Genomic DNA, 20582 nt, shown 5'->3' with positions numbered 1-20582 from the left:
GTTTTTAGTTAACTTATATTTTGTTTCTGGTCTTAATTTTTTCCTCTTTCTTTTGCTTGTTTTGTTCTATTGAGTTTCGTGTATTCTTTGCTTTTTTGTTTTGTTTTATGGTTTTGTATTGTGGTAAAATTATTTTGCTTTATGTCTTCCATACATACCCACTATAAAGTTAAGTATTAAAACGAATTCTTAGCCCTATGTGTACATAAAATGTCTTATATGCTTTACTCTTTTGTGGTATTAAATTAAACCGCAAAAATGAAGAAAAGAATATAAGACGAAGAGTAAAATGATATGAAATAAGCCCTCAAAAGACTGAAAAGTGATTTTAGTCTTAAAAGCCCGCCTTACATTTTTCTTCTTAACTATAAAATATAATAATATAATTAAAGTGACCATAATATTATAATAAATTAAGAATCTCTAATAAATTAATCTCTTCAACTTTTATAAGAGAAGGTGGACAGAGAGTGCCTTCTTCAAGTTTGAACAGGAAAATGGCTTTACCGGAAGTATGGTTCTCGTTTTTTTGACATTAGATTATGCTGTTAATAAAAATGAGTACGGCCTGTTATTGCAGAACCGTATAAGATTTTCTTTATTTTTTCACAAATAATGTTCGAGGCTAGTCATATCTTTGTTATACAGTTATTATGTTTGATACATTAGGGTTTACATGGCTTAGACTAAGTTTCAATAACGTAATTGAATAGCCATGTTAGGAATAGTTTAAATTTCTTTTATTGTCGATTTTTTGATTAACCTTCGTTGTTGAATCTATTTTTTCAAAAATATAAATTGTTACTCCAGAGTTGACGTCATAGCTAATTCGTATCCTTTTTTTTAACTTTTGTAGAGAAAATCAAACCACGAATTTTATGCAACTTTTTTTGAGTAAATTTGGTCACTCTAATAAATTTTATTTTATTGTCCGATTTATTTGTGAATTGGGAATCTTTATGTTTAGCTAAAGTTTTAGGAACTAAAAAGTCTTAAATAACTTTTCCCTTTACATAAATATAATTTATTTTTTTTCTTACTTTTGGATTTTTCACGTTCTATAGCTTTTTTTCTTTGTAATACAATATTCGTCCGGTTTATTTGAAATCACAAGGGTGGTTTTATAATAGTGTGGTTGGTTGGAATGGCTCTTGTTAAATAATAGCTCCTTTAAAGGAATTTTAGTTTGTTTTTTTCCTTTTTGTTTTTTTTTTTAGTATATTGTTTTGTATTTCGGATTTTATTTGAGATGTTAAATATTTTTTAAGTGAAAATAAGCTGATTATGGGTTGAATATTATTTTCTCTTATTGAGTAGACATTTAACTGATATTTTGGGAATCAAATGTAAAAAGAAAAATAAGGTTCGAAGAACTGCAAATAATAAATGGAAAAAAAAAGAATATCAAGAAAGGGGGAAATGTTTAAATAATATCCAACTAATTTTATTTTTCTTAGTCTATCAATGTTTTTTCCTGTTTTCATTGATATTTTGTTGACTTTTTGTTCGTTTAAGGTACAAACAAAAGTTACAAATATTTAATATACAATTTAATAATTTGTGTGACTTACCTGTCATCGTAGACGAATCCTGCATTTAGGGTATTTAAATAGAGAACAAAGGCCAACGCGCAGCAACCCAAGCTTGTATAATCCATGCTGAAATTAAGAAAAGAAAAACGAAATATAAGTATTAATTTGAGTGTTTACTACTATTGTGTGAGTATTAATAAGAGTGTGTATTTTATTACTTTATTTAGTAGTTGCATAAATTAATAATTTCAAGCGTTATTCCGCAATAGTAAGTTTACTTGTACCTATGTACACTGTTCACTTCATGTCCAATAATATCATAGGGAAAAAAATTTCAACCTAATAAGTTTTCATGCTGTGAAACAATATTGTAAGTAATTGCTACTTTCACAATAGTAGCTATCATATAATTATTGTAGTCTTTAAAATGAAATGTCGTAAAGAAAGAGTGTTAATCAATGCTGTTTAATTTCTTTGTACATGCACTCTATTCAATTATATTGCAGTATTAGTTAATAAATGAAAGATATGAAAAATACATAAAGTAAGTCGAAACAAGTTGTACTTTGACCATATCAATATAATGTATCAGTATGAAGCGATGTGATATTAATAATTATGCGCATACTTTGTAGTGTTATACAAGTTTCTCATAGTTATTATAACATAAAATCATGTTTCCATACTGTAGACTTATTTAATAAGTTTTCTTGTTAATTCACACAAAATTATGATTTCCTTGCATTCTCTTATATAAAGAAAATTGTTTCTTTCCACGATTTAATAAGAAAATAAGAACAAAAGCAAAATATTATTGAAAATTTTTAATTGCTAATATATGCATAATATTTGTTACTATTTTATGAGAGGCTTTAAATTAATGATTTTACGTCATTAGTTCTGAAAAAGGACCTTATGTGGGATACTATTGTCAAAAGTTTAAAAAAGACGTTCTTATCCAGTTAAATATTTGCGATAAGATTAATGTTTTCTTAAGAGAAAAGAAAGTTTTGAATGAAAGTCGAATATTTTTCATTGGAAAAGGTTGTGACCCAAATACATAATTATGCCAGAAGTTGAACAAAAATTCATAATATAGTTTGCCAATAATTTTCGGGTTAGCGAAGCAATCTTCAAACATAGTAGCATTTTTAAGAGAACCGAGTGCTGCATGAGAATTTCCAGCGAGGCACAGCAACCATTCGCGACTTATTGTAGCCAGCTCACGAACGCTGACCAAACCCTGTACAAAACAATTAGAAGACAATACTCCACTGGATCTTTTCTGTAGTAAGTCTTCGTTAATTCGACACCTCACAGTACATAAAATATTTATTCAAAAACACACAAATATTAAAAGCATTAATTACATTATTTCCTTAGGTTTAAGAATTACTTACAATATTTAGATCGTAACTCAAATATAAATAGGGAATTTGTGCTATTTACATAACTTTAATAATTTACAAAGAAAATATCACTTTGTTTTTTTTTTTACGTAAATTTATGAAAATAAATCTCTACAATAGTAAAGTGTTATACTTAACTTTCAGGAACAGTTTTACTTTTTCATAATTTTCTTGAACTAATTTTAATAAATTTTTATTTTGCCCTACTTTTTTTATGTAATAAAAACAAGGATATTAAGCTAAATATTTAAATAATATGATAATGATAATAATTATAATTTACCTTCTTATTGTCTATATGTGTATGTATAATAATATTATAGAGTATAGTTAATAAAATGAGAATGCATTATTATATAATTAAATGACAACAATACGTTTAAGTATTATTTCTATAATTTCGATCATTAAACTATATATGAATATACTTATTATAATTATATATATATGCATTATTATACTAATAATTACTAACATAATTTTCTTCTCCTAATTTAATATCCCAGTGCGTCATGTAAGTGACAATTGCACTACATGTACCTCAAATATATAAAAGAAAAAACAGGAATTAATAAAAATTAACAATAATTTAAATAAAATGTTTAAATCTTTAGAGAGTTTTTGATGCTTGAAAATTCCCATATGAGAGGACATTTTCTGTCCTTGAGTTTTAAATAATTAAATTACATCCTAATGCTAATTAAATGATAATATCATATTTTGTCAACATACAATTTATTATTTTATTATATTATGTAAATATATTAAATTTAAAATTAAATTCGTACATAGAACGTAATAGTTAAACAGTTAAATAGTTTGAATATATATCAATAAAATCAATAGTTTTCATGCAAATATATTAAATACAACCATTGAAATTTAGAGATTATCAGCACTATCATAAATTCCACTCATAAAATATTACGAACTACAAACTTAGCTACGACGTAGACTTTTAAATCATCACGAATTCCTTTCAAAAAAATTATGAATCACCAATAGCAGTAAAAAGCTATTTTTTGAAAATAGCCTTTTGTATGGAAGTTTCGCAGTTTTTGTAGTTTTTGGATATTTTTTAAAAGTGAAAAAAAATATTTTTTGTCAAATACAAATTTGTTATCCTTCATGGTTCAAAAAAATTAAAAAAAAACTTGGTGTGGTTGCTTGTTAGTATGATTATATTATCTTTCGTAGACATTTGAAGGGTATTTTTTATTGCGAACGTAATTTATGATTACTCCATTACGAACATTCGGAGCGGGATTTATGTAGATAATATGTAATTGGCAATTTTCCGAAATTCATTATTTTAGTCATACCCACTTAATTATTAAAATTATTTTAAGATGTTTCACCATTTAATAAAAAACTAAAATTAAATAAGCTTGTCCAAAACTGATTGAATTTAAATTTCATTACAACTGTGGTAGTATTATGGTGCGGTGCACCGCCTTCAATATTATTCTAAACTGCTTTTGGTTTTCGAATTTCTAAATTACTTTTCGAAAGAAATTCTATAAATTTTGTTTCGAATTCATGTAAACTTTGAATATTTTGCTAAAATTTTTGTTTTTGGTCGGATTAACGTCACAGGTAAATGAATTCTTATTAAAATTTTCTAAAGCTTAGATCAGTATTAACACGCAAAATTGTAATTAAAAATTTTTTTATCATTTTATAATAAATTTTCTAAAATAAAGCTCAGAAAATTGCCATGATTTGCCGTGAAGTAAAAAAAAATATTTTGAATTGTGTATAAAAAAAATCTTTAAATTATTTGGTTTATTATTATTCCCTCTAGTTCTTCTAGTTAATTTACGAGTTTTAATTAACCAAAAATATAACGAATATTAGAATTTAAAATAGCATTGGAAAAAATTAATTTTGCATATTTACAGGCTTAGTACTTCATATTTTACACAAATATGACTTAGAAATTCTATATAGGTTAGAAATTCTGTACTTTATTTTTCTTAAGTAGCTCTTTCCTATTTCGGTGGACTGGGAAAAACGCTATTAAGAAACAGCTTTTAATTACATTCTTTTGAAGTATAAAATGTTATTGTTAAGGACTGTTTTCATATTCTATATCCATAATAAAATAAATAAGTAAGTAGAGCACAATTATATACATATGTGTTTTATATATTATTCATTTATGTAAATTATATTTACTTGTATATTATCCTTATACATAATCACAATTAAAAAAAAAAACGAATAAACATAGCGTATATTCCGTTTTTATTTTTATGGCTGCGCTTCACGTTCCTCTTTTTGAATATTTTTTTCATTTTTTATTTTATGGTTTTTTATTAAATTAAGTTTTTTATTCGACATTTTTTTTTTGATTTTTTTTTTATGTATTTTTGTCCTTTATTATAAATTATTGTTGCTTTGTTTTCCCTTTCAACATAATAAATTTTAACCCCAACTGTCATGTTTTATTATAATAATTGCTCGGTACTCTAAGTGTTGTCAAAAAAAATATATGTATATGTATATATTATATTTTTTTTACCGCTTTGTACATAAAAATATTTACAGTTACAATTTCGCTTATATTTTTTTTCTCTTTTATGTTCTATAATATAGTAGTGCTCTGTTGCTGTTCTTATTGCTTTTATTCGCTTATTTGGTAATCATGTCGTAATTTCATTTTTTTTTTTTCATTTTTCTTGAATAATGACGAGAAAATTATGAAATAAAAAACGAAAACAGAGAAACAAAAAAGTAAAATGAAAAAAAAAAAAAAATTGAAATAATAATAAAAGTTTACAATTAAAAATTTACATACATACATGTACATACATACGTATATAAAAGTATGTAAGTGCGTGCACGTTTTTAAAATATAAAAGAGATGGAATATATAAGAAAATATGTAAAAATGATAAGGAAGGAAAAAAAAACGCAAATTTAAAAAATTTAAAAAAAAAGGACTAATGTTGGTTGAATGAATTAATACCCAAATAACAAGAAATAACTGAGTATCAAATGTATAACAAAAACGACAACAACAGCAGCTCGGTTATGTAGCAAAGAAAAATAAAACGCTTAAAAATTGTAAAAGGAAGGAAAATAAGTTTTTTTATTTTCAGCTTCTCGTCTTTTTATTTTCTCGTATACAATTTTTTAATCTTAATAAGCGAAAATATGTACTAGAGTGTATAATGAATTGTATATACATATATGTATATGTATATAGATATTAAAAATTATGGTTGGTTATTATTAAAGGCTAAAAAGGACATAAAAATGACTTAAAAAGGGGTAATTAAAAACAACAATTTCGTTTTTATTTGTTTATTTTTTTAATTTTTTTTACTTTTATTCTAAAAAATATGTGCGGTATGATTTCCCTACCAAATATATTTATATTTTATTTAAGTTTTTTAATAATACTAAAAATGATGAAAATGAATAAATAAATAAACGATAACCAACAAATGTATACCATAAGAAAATAGAATTTCAAGAGGCATAAGTAGCATAAGAACCAATTTAAATTTAAAAGTAAAATTATATGTTTGATATACACAATAGGTTTGCCATCTTATTGTAGAAATTATAGCATTAATAAAATTACAGAATATCAGGTTAATATAGATGAAGCAGCGGAAAATTCAATATGAGTAAAAGTTTTTGTAATTGCTAAATGTCAAGACTTTTTAAAGAACTGGTACATAAGAATTTATAATAGCTTTTAATATACTGGGTTAAAATACTGTTTATTTTACAGAATGCATTCGACCCGCTAAAGTCCTAGCCATCATAGAGATAAAAGTGTTAAATACACAAAAATAAATGTTTCAGTTTGAAAAGAAATTTCATGATCTGAAGTATGTTAGAGGAATGCAACTTTTATGACATGAAAAAGAATTAAATTTTTTGGTAATTTTATTCAATATCACCCAATTAGGTAAATGCAATATTTGATATAAAATTTTTATATTTAACACACCATTTTATATCTTAGAAACTGAGATGGTGACAAAAGCGTACTTTATACAACGTTCTTATTAAAATAAAATGTCGACTATAAATTTTAAGGAATTATTAGAAACACTGAGAACTAGTATAAAATATTTAAAATTATTCAAAACAAAAATAGGGTCAATTTTTTGTAATTTTATTTGGCAACTCTAACTAATTTTGCAAATTGTAATAAAAAAATAAAATATACATTTTCTGTTGTACATTATGACACAGTTGAACTTGGATAAAAGGGATTTTAATAAAGAGAGTAATGTTTCTTTTGAACTAGCTTCAGAACGGGTCTTATTCGTGTTTAGTTAGCTTAACTGTCATACAACTGAGGCACACAATAATATTTTGCTAATGTATTAGGAAACAACACAAGCTCCATTTACAGAGATTTTAAGAAAATCAAGGGACAAGGACTATTTATATTACTGATAGATAAGATCCACTGTTGCTGACTTATGTGCGTATCACAGGCAAATTCGGTCTCATATAGGCAAAATTCATAAAAGTAAATATTTTTTGTAACCATAAAAAATTTTGATGTGAGCAACGAATAATGCTTTTATAAAAAAATGAAATGACAAAAGTTTCAGTGTGCTTTTTATCCAATCTGATTCACTTAACTAGGTTCAACTGTACGAAATTTTTAGAATTTTAATTTTACCTTTTATTTTGGATTTTTATAATAAAAATTTTCTTTTATTTGCTTTTTTTATTGAGGTTATAGAAAAAAAGAATTTAATAAAAAGTAAATTCAGCACTTTCTGTTTCTATGAAAGGCGCAACAAAGAACAATAAAATATTTTTAAAATCATTAAGAAATAATTTTTTAAATTGGAAATACTTTAAATTTGTATAAATTTGAAATGGAATAATTATGGTGGCTTTAAAAAAATCAAATCCGTGATACTGGCGTTGCGTTACCCAAAATTTTTAGGTGTGCATTTACTTATTGAAATGTTTTACAACTATCCTAGATGGAACTTTTGTATAATCTTTTGTACTCCATTATAAAAACACCTTCAAAATCGTAGCCGCTTAGCGTAATGTTTACTGATATACAATTTTATATACAATCTTGAGTGTTTCGGAAATTTTTTCCTTATGCAGTACTCATTTAATTTCTGATAGTATCTTCAAGTTAGTAAACCTAATTAGTAAGTAATAAGTATTTTTTATATTTGCATTAAAGCGACTCAAGTCATACTCAAGTCATACTCAATTTTGCTCTTAATATTGCAATATTATGCAATTCATTCTTCAGCAATACTAATTTTATTTTGAATGAAAATGATTATTTAATTATCCTAATTCAACTTTCATCAGCTATTACGTTGACGTCATTGAAAAATTCAATTTATTTAAAAATTCAAACTTAAAAGTTCGGAATTATTTTTTCCGTAAAACTAATTAAGAAAAAACTTAATTTAAAGCGCTGTAAAAATATTTTAATTTGTCAACTCCTTATAACAAAATTAAATTATTCAACAGTTTAGGTTTTCAAATAAGTTTTTCAGAACTTTTTTTTTCTTTTACATTTTTACAAAATTTAAAGAACAAGCAAATACCTTGCAAGTCCTTGTTACCAAAAATATGAACAGATAGTTCAAATTATTTTAGTCAATTTCTTATTGTACCTGTGTATTGCAATGAAAGGGAAAATGTGATCAGGCAATAAAACTTCTCCGTAAAATTTCGAAATATTAAAATTTTGATATTTTTCACAAAATCGTTTTGGAGTTTTTTTTCCAAAAAAATAATGTCTTTCCCTAAGTTTCCTTTTTTTTAAACATGTCAACACCAACAGTTTTTCTTTTACATTTTTATTAAAAAAATGCTCAACAAAATGCTTTTCATGAAAATTTTTCCACGAACTTTAAGTTAAACTTTTTTAGTTAACTAATAATTGCTGCTGAGTATTTCCTGACCTCCTGCAGCTAAGACAATGAGAATATTATGAAAATAAAGTTAGGTCAAACCAATGGTTTGTATTATAGCACTTTTCCCTTCAACAAGTGAAAATTCTGCTTTTAAATACAGTCTATGTATACCTATCCCACTATTAAAATTATTTTCATTCATATTTAACTATTTCTAGGATTGCATATATTTAGGATGATGCATTCATGCAGTCTTTGAAATAAAGCAAAAATTAATATAAAGAGGGGTTAACATAATGCACGATTTTAAGGGCTAATTGTGTGAGTTAAGAAAAATAATTATATTTTTTAATATCATGGAATTTACCGTTAGCTTTTTATGTTTATGGAAATTTGAAAACGTTTGCGGTTTCGGAAATATAAGGCGCCAAAAATTCAAATTTTACAAATTTCAAGACGTGATAACTTGAGAGGGGGTGGAGATGGAAAAAAATTTTAATGTCTATAAGCCCCTAAAATTTCAAGGTTCTACAGGCTGGGGTCTAGAAGAAAAACGAAATCGAAAATTTGGGAAAAAAGGATTTTAGATAACGGTAAATTTGAACGGCCATTTTGTTTTTCTAAAGTTTAGCTGTAGTATACCGCGCTAGGGGAAGCAAGCCGCTGCCTTTATGCGTTTACAAAATTTCAAAAATGCTTATGGTTTCATTGCAACAAATAGTTAAAAAAGACCATTTTTATGGTTTTGGGGGGGTATAACTTCTAGAGCGGGGGAGATAGGTAAAAATTTTGTTCTACGAAAATAAGTTTCTGGTAAAGATCTATGTACACACAAAATTTCAGCTTTCTATTTTCAAGGGTGTAGAAGTTTTGTAAACAGACACACGGACAGACGGACGGACGGACGGACGGACGGACGGACGGACGGACGGACGGACGGACGAACAGACGGACGGACGGACGGACGGACAGAGTGAAACTAATAAGCACTTTTTTCAAAAAAATTTTTGGAAAAGTGCTAAAAAGGAAAAGTACTATGATGACGATATAATTTTTCCGGTTCGTTTAAATATTATTTTTTATAACAGAACTATAAATACTTTCAATATACCCAAATTATTATTTACTTTTAGAATTTTGAAAACCCAAACGAATACCCTTATATAACATTTTTTGAGGAAAAGACCGCATATTTCTGAAATATAGAATATTTATTTTTATTAAATGTCGATCTATGTCGATAATATTTTGTAGGCAGAACTTTGATGAAAAAGCCTAACAATTAAAATATTATTAAACAGTGAGAAAAAATGTTACTCAAAATTACCCCATAACCCTTCTTTTTCTGCTTTACGAAGAGGAAAATCTTTTACTAACAAATTGCATTGATTATGAAAAAAATTTCCAAGGAATTTCCCAAATTTTTTAAATTTTTTTCATACTCTTTACATTTTTAGTAAAAAGGAAAACAAATATTCCCTTCAGGGTTAGAAATACTAAAATGGTAATTTACGTAGTAGATTTCGTTACTTTTTGTTTTCTCTTTTATTTGTATTAAGGTCTCAATATCAAATGAATTTTTTTAAATATATGTAGAAAGAGAGTTCCAAACCCAAATACTTCAGAGTCCGTATTAGACCGCAAGGATTAGGTTGACATGATTCTTTTATTCTTTGTGCCACGTAAAGTGTTTATATATTTACAATTCAATGCGTGATTCATATTAACAGATCGACGTAATATAAACTCAGTTTCAGTTGCAATTCCAAGGAATTACTTTTATTTAACAGGTTTTAACTAAGAATGCATCCGGTAGGCCACTAATTTTGAAGTTCACAACCGATGTAAAATTAAGTATCAGTTTTGGTATGTATAGTTCACCGGGTATTTTAGTCTAAATTCGTAAAAGTTGTTCATTCGAAAATGTGTTTTTAAATTGCATTTTCTGTATGTTTTCTTAGAATTTTAACGAAACGCTAAAAAATCACCTTTTATTCTGTTAAATTCCATGTTATAACAGCAAAAAGAGATGCCGGTCATACAAAGATTTCAGTTTTCCATAATTGAATTATCTTACTCGAAAATGCTAAAATTCTGAATTTGATATGAAAACTGAATTTGAGAAAGTATTTAGGGTAAGGATTGGCAGAATTTTTTGTGAAAATTTAATTTTCCTAAAAAAAATGTCCTGAAGAACATTTAATTCTGCGGACTAATACTATTCAACAAAAATATTTTGTTACCTGGAAGTTAAGTTCAAGGCTATTTATAAAATTTTATTTCCTTTTATTTTTCGTTGGGTATTTTTCACGAATTTTTTAATGATTTCATTTGGATTTACGAAAGTTTACGCAAATGATTTTTTTAATATTGGATCTAATAGTGTGCTGCCAACTATTATATTATGTAAATTTAAAATTTCTAAAAAAAAAAGTATTCAATTTATTCTGTTGTACTCCAATAAATAAGAAAGATACTCGTAGTGACATTTTTTTTTAAATTTTTTTCAATTACTTTTACAATAAATAAAAACGTAAAAATTATTAATAAATTATGCATAATATTAATTAAATGTTTACATGATACAAATGTTTACAATTTCTAACTAATGTTGTTATTTCTCGGTGTCAGTCGTGTATGTGACAAGTTAAAAAATTTGCTGTTTAAGATAAAAAAATTAAATTTTAGTAGCAAAGTTACTTGTGAGAAAAAATTTTTTACTTATAGACAACAATTTTTTTTTCCAAAGCATTCAAAAACAATGTGCCATTTAATTTCATTACAGAATAAAGTCTTTTCAATTTATTTAACTATATTAAGGAGTTATCACTTCCCAAAATGAGTAAAATTTCAATTATACGAGTATTTACCAACTTCCTGTTAAAATAACAACCTTAACAATATTTTCTCTTCAAAACTATAATTTATTTCTCTAATTAGAAATTTAAATAAACCTTTAACTTATATCTACTTCTCCTAGTTGGATGCAAGTTCCATATAGAAGACAATCATTTCAATGCCTTTTATTTTTTACAATAGGGAGATTATGTGCGCATTTCGAGTTTTTTGTGGAAACGCATTTCTTCGTGGTAGGGAAATGTAAAAAACTGATGCAAGCAGTTTGTCTGTCGGTCTGTGTATGCACGCGTGTATCTGAAGTTCGATTGAACCGATTTTGACGAATTTTTATATGTGAGTTTGGCTATGGGCTATGGCACACAACTTTTGGGATATATCAGACCTCGGAAACTTATATTTTTTGCGAGCCAATTTCACATATTTGCATATATAAAGAGAAATAATCAATCAATTTCCTTGAAATTTAATATTTAAATTCGGGATGTTAATATAATGAAAATATAAATTTTTTGGAATAATCAGGAGTCGGAAACCGAATTGGGGCACAAATTTACATTTTTTATCATATCCATGGAACTAATTAATAGAATTTCCTGGTTTTAATATTTAAGCTCTGAAACTAATTTTCGAGCTGTTCCGGTAATACGGATGCGACAAACCGAAGCTTTACTAAGGGCAAAATTTACATTTTCCTAGGTATGTTAACTAAAAGCTTGCTGACTTCCTTAAAGTTGAAAGGAATCTTCTTAACACTGTAACACTTTCGCTAAACTGAACAATATACATTGCGGTCAGTTATGTACTGACTCAATCAGATTTTTTTTTTTTGGAAATGTGCTACTTTACTTACAATATTAATTTCAGGTTCATTATTATTTATTTTATAATAACATATTCTATGTTTATTTTAAAATTTTTTAATTTTTCCACTTTAAATAAACAGTGATAGCAAATTATTATTTTATTTTTTTTTTCATTTTGCTTCTACTTAATATGTATGGATGTATTATGAATAGGATTATTTATTTACTTTTTACATATGTATGTATGTATAATAACATTATAATTCATTACAAAACAAATATTTTTCTATGGTTTTTTAATTTAAAATTTAATTGACAATAATATTATTAATTGAATTTCAATTTTAAATACAATATTATTTTTCTAAACCGTAGAATGACGTACTTGAATAGAACACGTTTATATGGAATTGTTCATAAATAAAGTAATGTTCTTGTTGAATTTAAATGCAGGATCATAATAAGTTGTCGAATTTTCTCAACAACAGTGTTATACATTGTCTTAAAATTGTTTAAAATACGGTAAAAGATGCATTACGTTATATGCAATTTATTTTATTTTAATGCTAGATATTAAAGCAAAAATTTTAGCTTTACGTACTGTACTTCAAAGCCATACACTTTTTCAATGAATACTCTATTACGAATTTTTCATTCATACCTAATAATCACACCACACTTAATACATAAAAATTTAAGGAAAGTTAAATAAAAAATCGTAAGTATTACATGCATAGTCAGTGTACAATCTTACCTTACGTTCAATTCATGTCAACGACAATTAAATTATTGTTAAAATATCCAATTACTATAAATTACATTAATTTTCTTTATTAACAAGGAAACCATAACAAATATATATATATATGTATATGTATATAAATAAAAGAAAAATATGAATGATATTCTTAATTTTTGTAGACAGGATCCTTTCAACTCTTATTAAAGCTTTAGTTTGGAATTGGTAGTGTAGTTTTGTTGTATTATTTTCGTCTCTTTTTGTAATTATTATTTTTTTTAATAATTATAATTGGATGGGAAAGTCCTGATGAAAGGACTTTTTTTTTTCTATGTTAATTTTTTTTTTCGTTAGTTTTCCTTTATGATATTCTTTTTCATAGAAATTCCTTTATAATAATTTTCATGTTTTTCAATGTTTTCATTCTTTTGTTTTTCATTTTGTTAACAATTTTTTTTACCTCATTCTTTTTTTTTGTGTATTTGTTCATCAATACTCCTGTTCATCATTTTATAATTTTTATTATTTTGTTATTCTTTTGCGTTTGAATACCAGGAATTCTAAGTTGTACGAGTTGAACATGGGCTGATTGTTTTCTGTTTTTATTCTTTTATTGTTGTATTTAATTCTTCCCATGATCCTTTTTTGAATTATACATCTTGTATTATGACTGTGTTTTCCTTTTTTTTCCTGTTTATATTTTTGTGTTTTGTATTTTATATTGCTTGTTGATTGATTACCTCAAAAGCACTCAAAATGTTCTCGAGAAAAACTTTTCTCTTTTCTTTTATTATTTTGTTGTTTTATTATTTTTTTTTTTTATTTTCCTTTTATTTTGATTTCTTTCACTTCACATTAAAAGTTATAAGCATGTTATACGTAGTTATTTGAAATTGACTAGTTGATTACTTTTAAACATGATTTGATGGCTAGTTCCTTATTCTGTAAATATATTATATATATATATACGAGTATGTATGCATGTGAATAGTTATGACTGATTTATGTAGTTTATACAGGCTAACTAACAGTTCATTATTGATATTGTGTTAACCAGAATATTATGAGTAGTCAATATTAATTGTACAACATTTAATTAAAGAAAATTTCAAGTAGTTTTTGTTTTTTACTTTTTTTTTTGCTTTTGAATTGGTGTGAATTAGTTCTTTTGTTCTTACTGTTATTGTAGATTTTCTTGTTATTATTTTTATAATATAAAAGATCATTAATTACAGTTAAAAGCATTTGTATTCACAGAAAGTTGAAGTAATAGATTATTATTAAAAACCTATAAAGTTTCGTGCATAATAAGGCTTTTGCGAGAGTTAATATCACTATGGAAATAAGGCGAAACAGCCTAAGTCAGGTTTATAAGTTTGGAATTAGTTGAGGTTAAAGATTCGAAATCACTTTTTTGTAAAAATATTTAAAAGTCTAAGAAAATGAAATGAAGTCATTTCATAAGAATTTTATTCGTTTAAACTACGAAGTTCGTGAACGAATTATCCTGCTCTTTGAAGCCACAAAGCTTCTATAACTGTAGGTGAAATAATTTTTGATTCTAATAGAAATATTCAATTCGAATTAAGTGAGATCCGAAACTAGATTAACTGATCGAATAGGTTAACTGAAGAATAGGTTAACTGGAATAGATCGAAACTAGATTAATTGGAGACTCGAATAAAAAGTTTCTCAATATTAAGTTTGGGGACTTAATACTTTCAAATTTCATTAAATAAATCATGATATTGGTTCATAAACAAAAAAATTATACATAAACCTTTATTAAGTTTCAAATTCCTCAGAATTATAAAAGTTGTTAATAAATTATCATAACAGAATTTAATATGTACAAGAGTAATTTAATTATAGGTTATTGAACTTTCTTCAATTGAAAACATTTCACTTATATGTGCATAATGTTCTTAATATTATTTCTTTACATACACTCTTATATACATAACATAAGTACATATATATATGAACATAGTATGATAATAAATAATTTAAGAATATTAAGCATTTAATATGAGTTTTAAATTTGCAAGGTAATCCTTTTTTATGTTCGATTATGCACAACATATGGAAAACAAGGAAAATATTTATAAAAAAAAAACATTTTCCAGACAAATTTGTTTTGAATTTTAATTTCAATATCTTTTTTTTTCAATACTAACATAAAGAAAATTCTTATTATATTTTTTATTGTAATTTTTTGAATTCTACAGAATATTGCAAAAAAAAAAAACCAATTTATTACAGAAGAAATTAAAACCTCATGGCTGATTTAATCAATATATAATTTTCAATTCGTTTATCCATTAAATGAAATTGGGATTGGAATTCTCGATACTCTCGAAATGTTATGAAATGTTTTAAAATATTTGCAATCATTCAAATTTGATAATCCAATATTCCATTTGAATTTGAAATATTGGCTTACCAAATTAGAAAATTTAGAATATCTAGAATTGATCAGGTTTAGTGAAATTTATTGTACCTACCAATCCAAGAAACATATACCAAGAATGCTGTCCTTACCAAGCTTGCCAAGCTTGTTTCGATAGGAAAATGTTCCAAAAATTACGAATTTTCGATTCAAATTTTCTCATAAAGAATTGTTTTAGACTGGTTCATTCGGACCAAAGTGATAACTTTAATCGGAAACAGTTTAGGTACACTATTAATTAATATTAAATTCAAAATTTGAAGTCTTATATTTTTAATATATTTAACATGTATATTATAATTTCGAAGTTTTGCATATTTGAATTTTCTTTAATAAATTCTAAATATACGTAATCATTGATCGATATTATAAAATTTCCATTTTATTTGTCGTTTTCTTCAATAACTGCCGGAAAATACCAAAGATTACTTAATTAAAATTTATCAAAATTCAATTATGTTTAAATTAATGATTTCCAATATTTTTAATAATACTTCAAACATGAAATTCCAAATAATTTCGAAGTATAATATTATTATTCACTTTTAGGAAAAAAAAAGGTCTTTCAGCTTCGATTCCGTACAACCCTTGAAAATTTGTATGCATGAATGTATAAGAAATATGTTCTTTATCAAAATTATGTTCGGAGAAATACATGAGAACAAGAAAATTTACTATCTATATAAAATATAATGGCATGTATTCACATTTAACATAATATAATATTCTTAGTCCTTTTTTCAATTTTAATTTTTCAATATCGTAAATATTAAAAAGGGTTTCCTGAATGAACCCCTATATGTATATTCTATTGAAAATAATATTTTCATCAATAATAAATGTAGTATATAAGTAAGAATAAAAACATAATCGGATCTGTTATGTTAATGTGCATCATTCATTCATATTCTTTTATGAATAAAAATATATAGATATAAGGAATTTTTAACATTAAAATGTACAAATATAATAATATATTTATATAATATAGAAATGTAATATATAGGTACATATACACATAACATATAAATATAAATTAATAAACGGTACGCTGTAAATATACAAATATTATGTATATGCAGAAAATATCCTTTTGTTTTATTAAGGATATAACTTTCCATTATAAAATAAATGAGAATTTGTTGAATTGGTGTATCGGTATTCCACAATTGTTAAAAAACAAAAATAAGAAAAAAAAAATGGAAAAACAAGATTTATATTTGTGTAGCGGTAAAATTTATGGATTGTGGTCAAATTGATTTTGCATATGAATGCAAATATGTGTATGTATTGTGCGTACATGCTATACAAAAAATCAGCGTCGGTTCTACCATTAAATGTACAAAAAGTAAGCATTTACAATGAGCTACGAAAAACAGGGGCGCCATTGAAAACTAAAATTAAAACTAAACATAAAAAATTAAAAATATTTTCTATTAAGTGTTTTCCAAAAACTTTTTTCTTTCTATTTGTAGCAGAATTAACTTGATAAACTGAAAGTTCAAAACCAGTCTTTAATTCTATGGCTAATCTTTCATTCAGTTTCCAAGAACCTGATTCTTTATGCGCGATGTGCAACATTTATTGCATATTGTTCATTGTCTTGAAAGCGGTGACGGATAAACGCACTTTTTGAAAACCGGGTAAGGCGCCGAACATGTTAGAACCTATTCTATTAAGTGTTTTCCAAAAACTTTTTTCTTTCTATTGTAGCAGAATTAACTTGATAAACTGAAAGTTCAAATCCAGTCTTTAATTCTATGGCTAATCTTTCATTCAGTTTCCAAGAACCTGATTCTTTATGCGCGATGTGCAACATTTATTGCATATTGTTCATTGTCTTGAAAGCGGTGACGAATAAACGCACTTTTTGAAAACCGGGTAAGGCGCCGAACATGTTAGAACCTATTCTATTACGTGTTTTCCAAAAACTTTTTTCTTTCTATTTGTAGCAGAATTAACTTGATAAACTGAAAGTTCAAATCCAGTCTTTAATTCTATGGCTAATCTTTCATTCAGTTTCCAAGAACCTGATTCTTTATGCGCGATGTGCAACATTGTATTGCATATTGTTCATTGTCTTGAAAGCGGTGAGGAATAAGCGCAGTTTTTGAAAACGGGGTAGGGCGCCGAACATGTTACAACCTGGCCTGTATGCAATTATATTATAAATACATTTTACATATATGTTTTTAAATAAATTGCTGCACAAATAATCATTTTTTTTTGTAAATTTGCGATTAAATCTTGAAAATGTTTTCACTTTAAAGCGGTTGATTTAAAATAATTTTCATTTAAAATATTCAAAAAGTGTACAATAACAATAATTTTTTCTGTTTTTTATTGTATTTTCATATGCATTTCTACATATAACATTATATTAACGAAATAAATGACGTGTAATGTAATGAATTTACATATCACAAACATATATAGATAAAAATTATTTTAAATTTGCTAGAGCAGAAAAAATAGCAGCATCAATTAGATTCTGAAATAAAACTCAAAATTTTGCTTTAAAAATATTATAATGAAAACAGTTTCCAAAATTTTTAAATTTGAAAAACTTTAAATTCATCATTATTATGATTAACATTGAAAGAACAAAATCTGAATAAAGTTAAGACATTTTTGTTCTCATTGTAACTTAGAAGCTGCAACGATAATAATTAAATTATGGTTCTTCTGAATTCCTGGTAGTGATCTGTTTCTTATTTAACCCTATTATAATGCAGTAGATTCAATTGAAAATAATAATTGGATATTGAGTATTAATAATTTGGCGGCCAAAATTCTTTTACATCTAACACACAAAAGTGAATTTCAAATAAGAAGCCTATTACTGTTTTAGTATAGCGAATAACAATAATTCAATCAATTGTTATTGCTGCTGAACACCATATGTACCCTTACGGAGTTCAGCAATCGATGACAAAGTTTTATAATTTTGCAAGAATACATTTTTCCATAATAATATGCTCGATAATCTTTTATAGTATTAAGTAAATGAAATTATAAAGAATTTTTTAATTGTAAATATTTTTAAAAATTTTAAGTTTATACTTTTTTAACAGCATGGTTGGATTTTAATATTTTGGCAATAAATTTTTAAATGACTCCATTTCTAAATCACTCTTTAAACTAGTACAATTCCAGCTTTAATTCCATTACGAATACACTTTTTGTAGAAGTACTTTTATTGCATTGCACATTGTAAATTGTAAATCTATTTTGTCGCAATAATATTATTATGACTCATTAGTAATAAAGTCGTCTTACTGGATACTTCTAACAATTTGATTAAATTATTCAGAAAATATGATTAGATTATTTAAGAAAATTTTCTATACTATTTAAAGTAGCAAATTTATTACAAAAACCTTACATTAATTAAAACTCTATATTATGTAGTATGTTATTAATATTTTACTTGTTAATTCGAAATTGTTACAAGTAACCCTTGCAATTGATACATAGATCAGTATTTATTTTAATTCCATTCAAAATTCATTATAAATATCTCTTATGTGTATAGAAAATAATATTTGGTTAAAATTTAATTTAGTACTAGTATTATAGTATTTGCCAATAGTTTGGTTACTACTTAATTATAAAACTGTATATTGGGTGTACGAATATTTTTGTATACCAAAATTATTTGCGAAATTTTTAGTACATAAGTACAAATATAATATTATAAATATATTATGTAATTGTATATATGAACATATTATTATATTATGTATATATACATATGTATATATTATTATACCACATAAATAGTAAAAATGCGTTGAGAATTTTGGCTATATGTTATAACGAAACTTTCATGCAAGTATGAGGTGTATATAATTTTATGATAAAATGCACATTAAAGTGGAACAAAATCCTTATATTTATTTAATATGTTTACCTATGTATATAACGGCAAAATATCACATATGTAATAAATAATATTATGGGTATTAATATTCCCCCTAAATTTAATATTGATTTTATGATCGAGTTTTTAATAGTGTTATTATGAGTGTGCATTAGAGCGTATAAATTGAATTGGAGGCTTAGGCAAAATGCAAAAATTTATATCTGAGGTTTATTGTAATCGGTAATTTAATTTTACGAGATTTTTAATTTTAGATTAATCACAAAAAAAAATTTATTATTTATACTTTATTTATTTTTTTTTTTTTTTGGATTTTCTCAATGATATGAACGAATGTGTTTATGTCTGTAGAATGAGCCTGAGTCATATTTTGACTTAATTTTTATTAAAATGGAATTCATAATAGCATAAGGACTCTCTGATGAAAGTATAATAATGCACACTAAAACCAATTTTTTGATTTCCAAATTAATTTTAATGTGTTTTGTACTTTGTCGTAAAAAAATTTTTAAATCCTTCTTTTTATAATTTATTTCTGCACTAAGAATTCATTTGCTATTTTTCTTTGGAAAATTTTCTATGTTCTACCTAAACATTAAACATCCTTAAATCTTTCACATATTCACGCTATTGAATTTGATTACAGGTTTAATGAAAATATTGATTTTTATTTCTGAATGTAGGTGAATAAACTGATTACAAATTTTAAAATTAGACAACAAATAAAAAATTTTTTTGAAAGTTTTTCATCGAAAATAAAAAGAAATAAGCGGTAAATAAAATTTTAGTTTTTATTGTCCCGTGTTTGGTCTTTCTTTTGAAATCCAATTATTAAGAATAAGCCCGAATTAAATTTTCGAGTTTTTTTTTTTTTTCTCTCTTTTAATTCAATTGTCTGTAAAATTTAAAATTTTTTGCCCTAATTTTCTTTTACCAAAATTTTCCTTCCTTTTATTGAAAAATACAAATAAACTTTATTTATTTTTAGTTGTCTAATTGTATTATGCATTTCAATCTATACCAACTGGTTCCTGTCGA

General features: G+C 25.2%; 1 protein-coding gene across 1 annotated transcript in view; it reads right to left on the bottom strand.

Annotated features, from left to right (window-relative positions):
* LOC129615441 (protein O-mannosyl-transferase TMTC2) overlaps positions 1–20582 on the bottom strand; it is a 94226-nt gene that overhangs the window by 49124 nt on the left and 24520 nt on the right. Inside the window, exon 3 of the mRNA XM_055530651.1 lies at positions 1572–1658. Coding sequence (XP_055386626.1) covers positions 1572–1657 — 86 coding nt within the window. The 5' untranslated portion in view covers position 1658. The remainder of the gene's footprint in view (positions 1–1571; positions 1659–20582) is intronic.

The sequence above is a fragment of the Condylostylus longicornis genome, unplaced genomic scaffold (genome assembly GCF_029603195.1).
Source record: "Condylostylus longicornis isolate FDR11 unplaced genomic scaffold, ASM2960319v2 ptg000135l, whole genome shotgun sequence".
In the NCBI taxonomy this organism is placed as follows: Eukaryota; Metazoa; Arthropoda; class Insecta; order Diptera; family Dolichopodidae; genus Condylostylus; species Condylostylus longicornis.
Note: the sequence above shows the minus strand (reverse complement) of the source record. Positions and strands in the feature narration are given on the sequence as shown.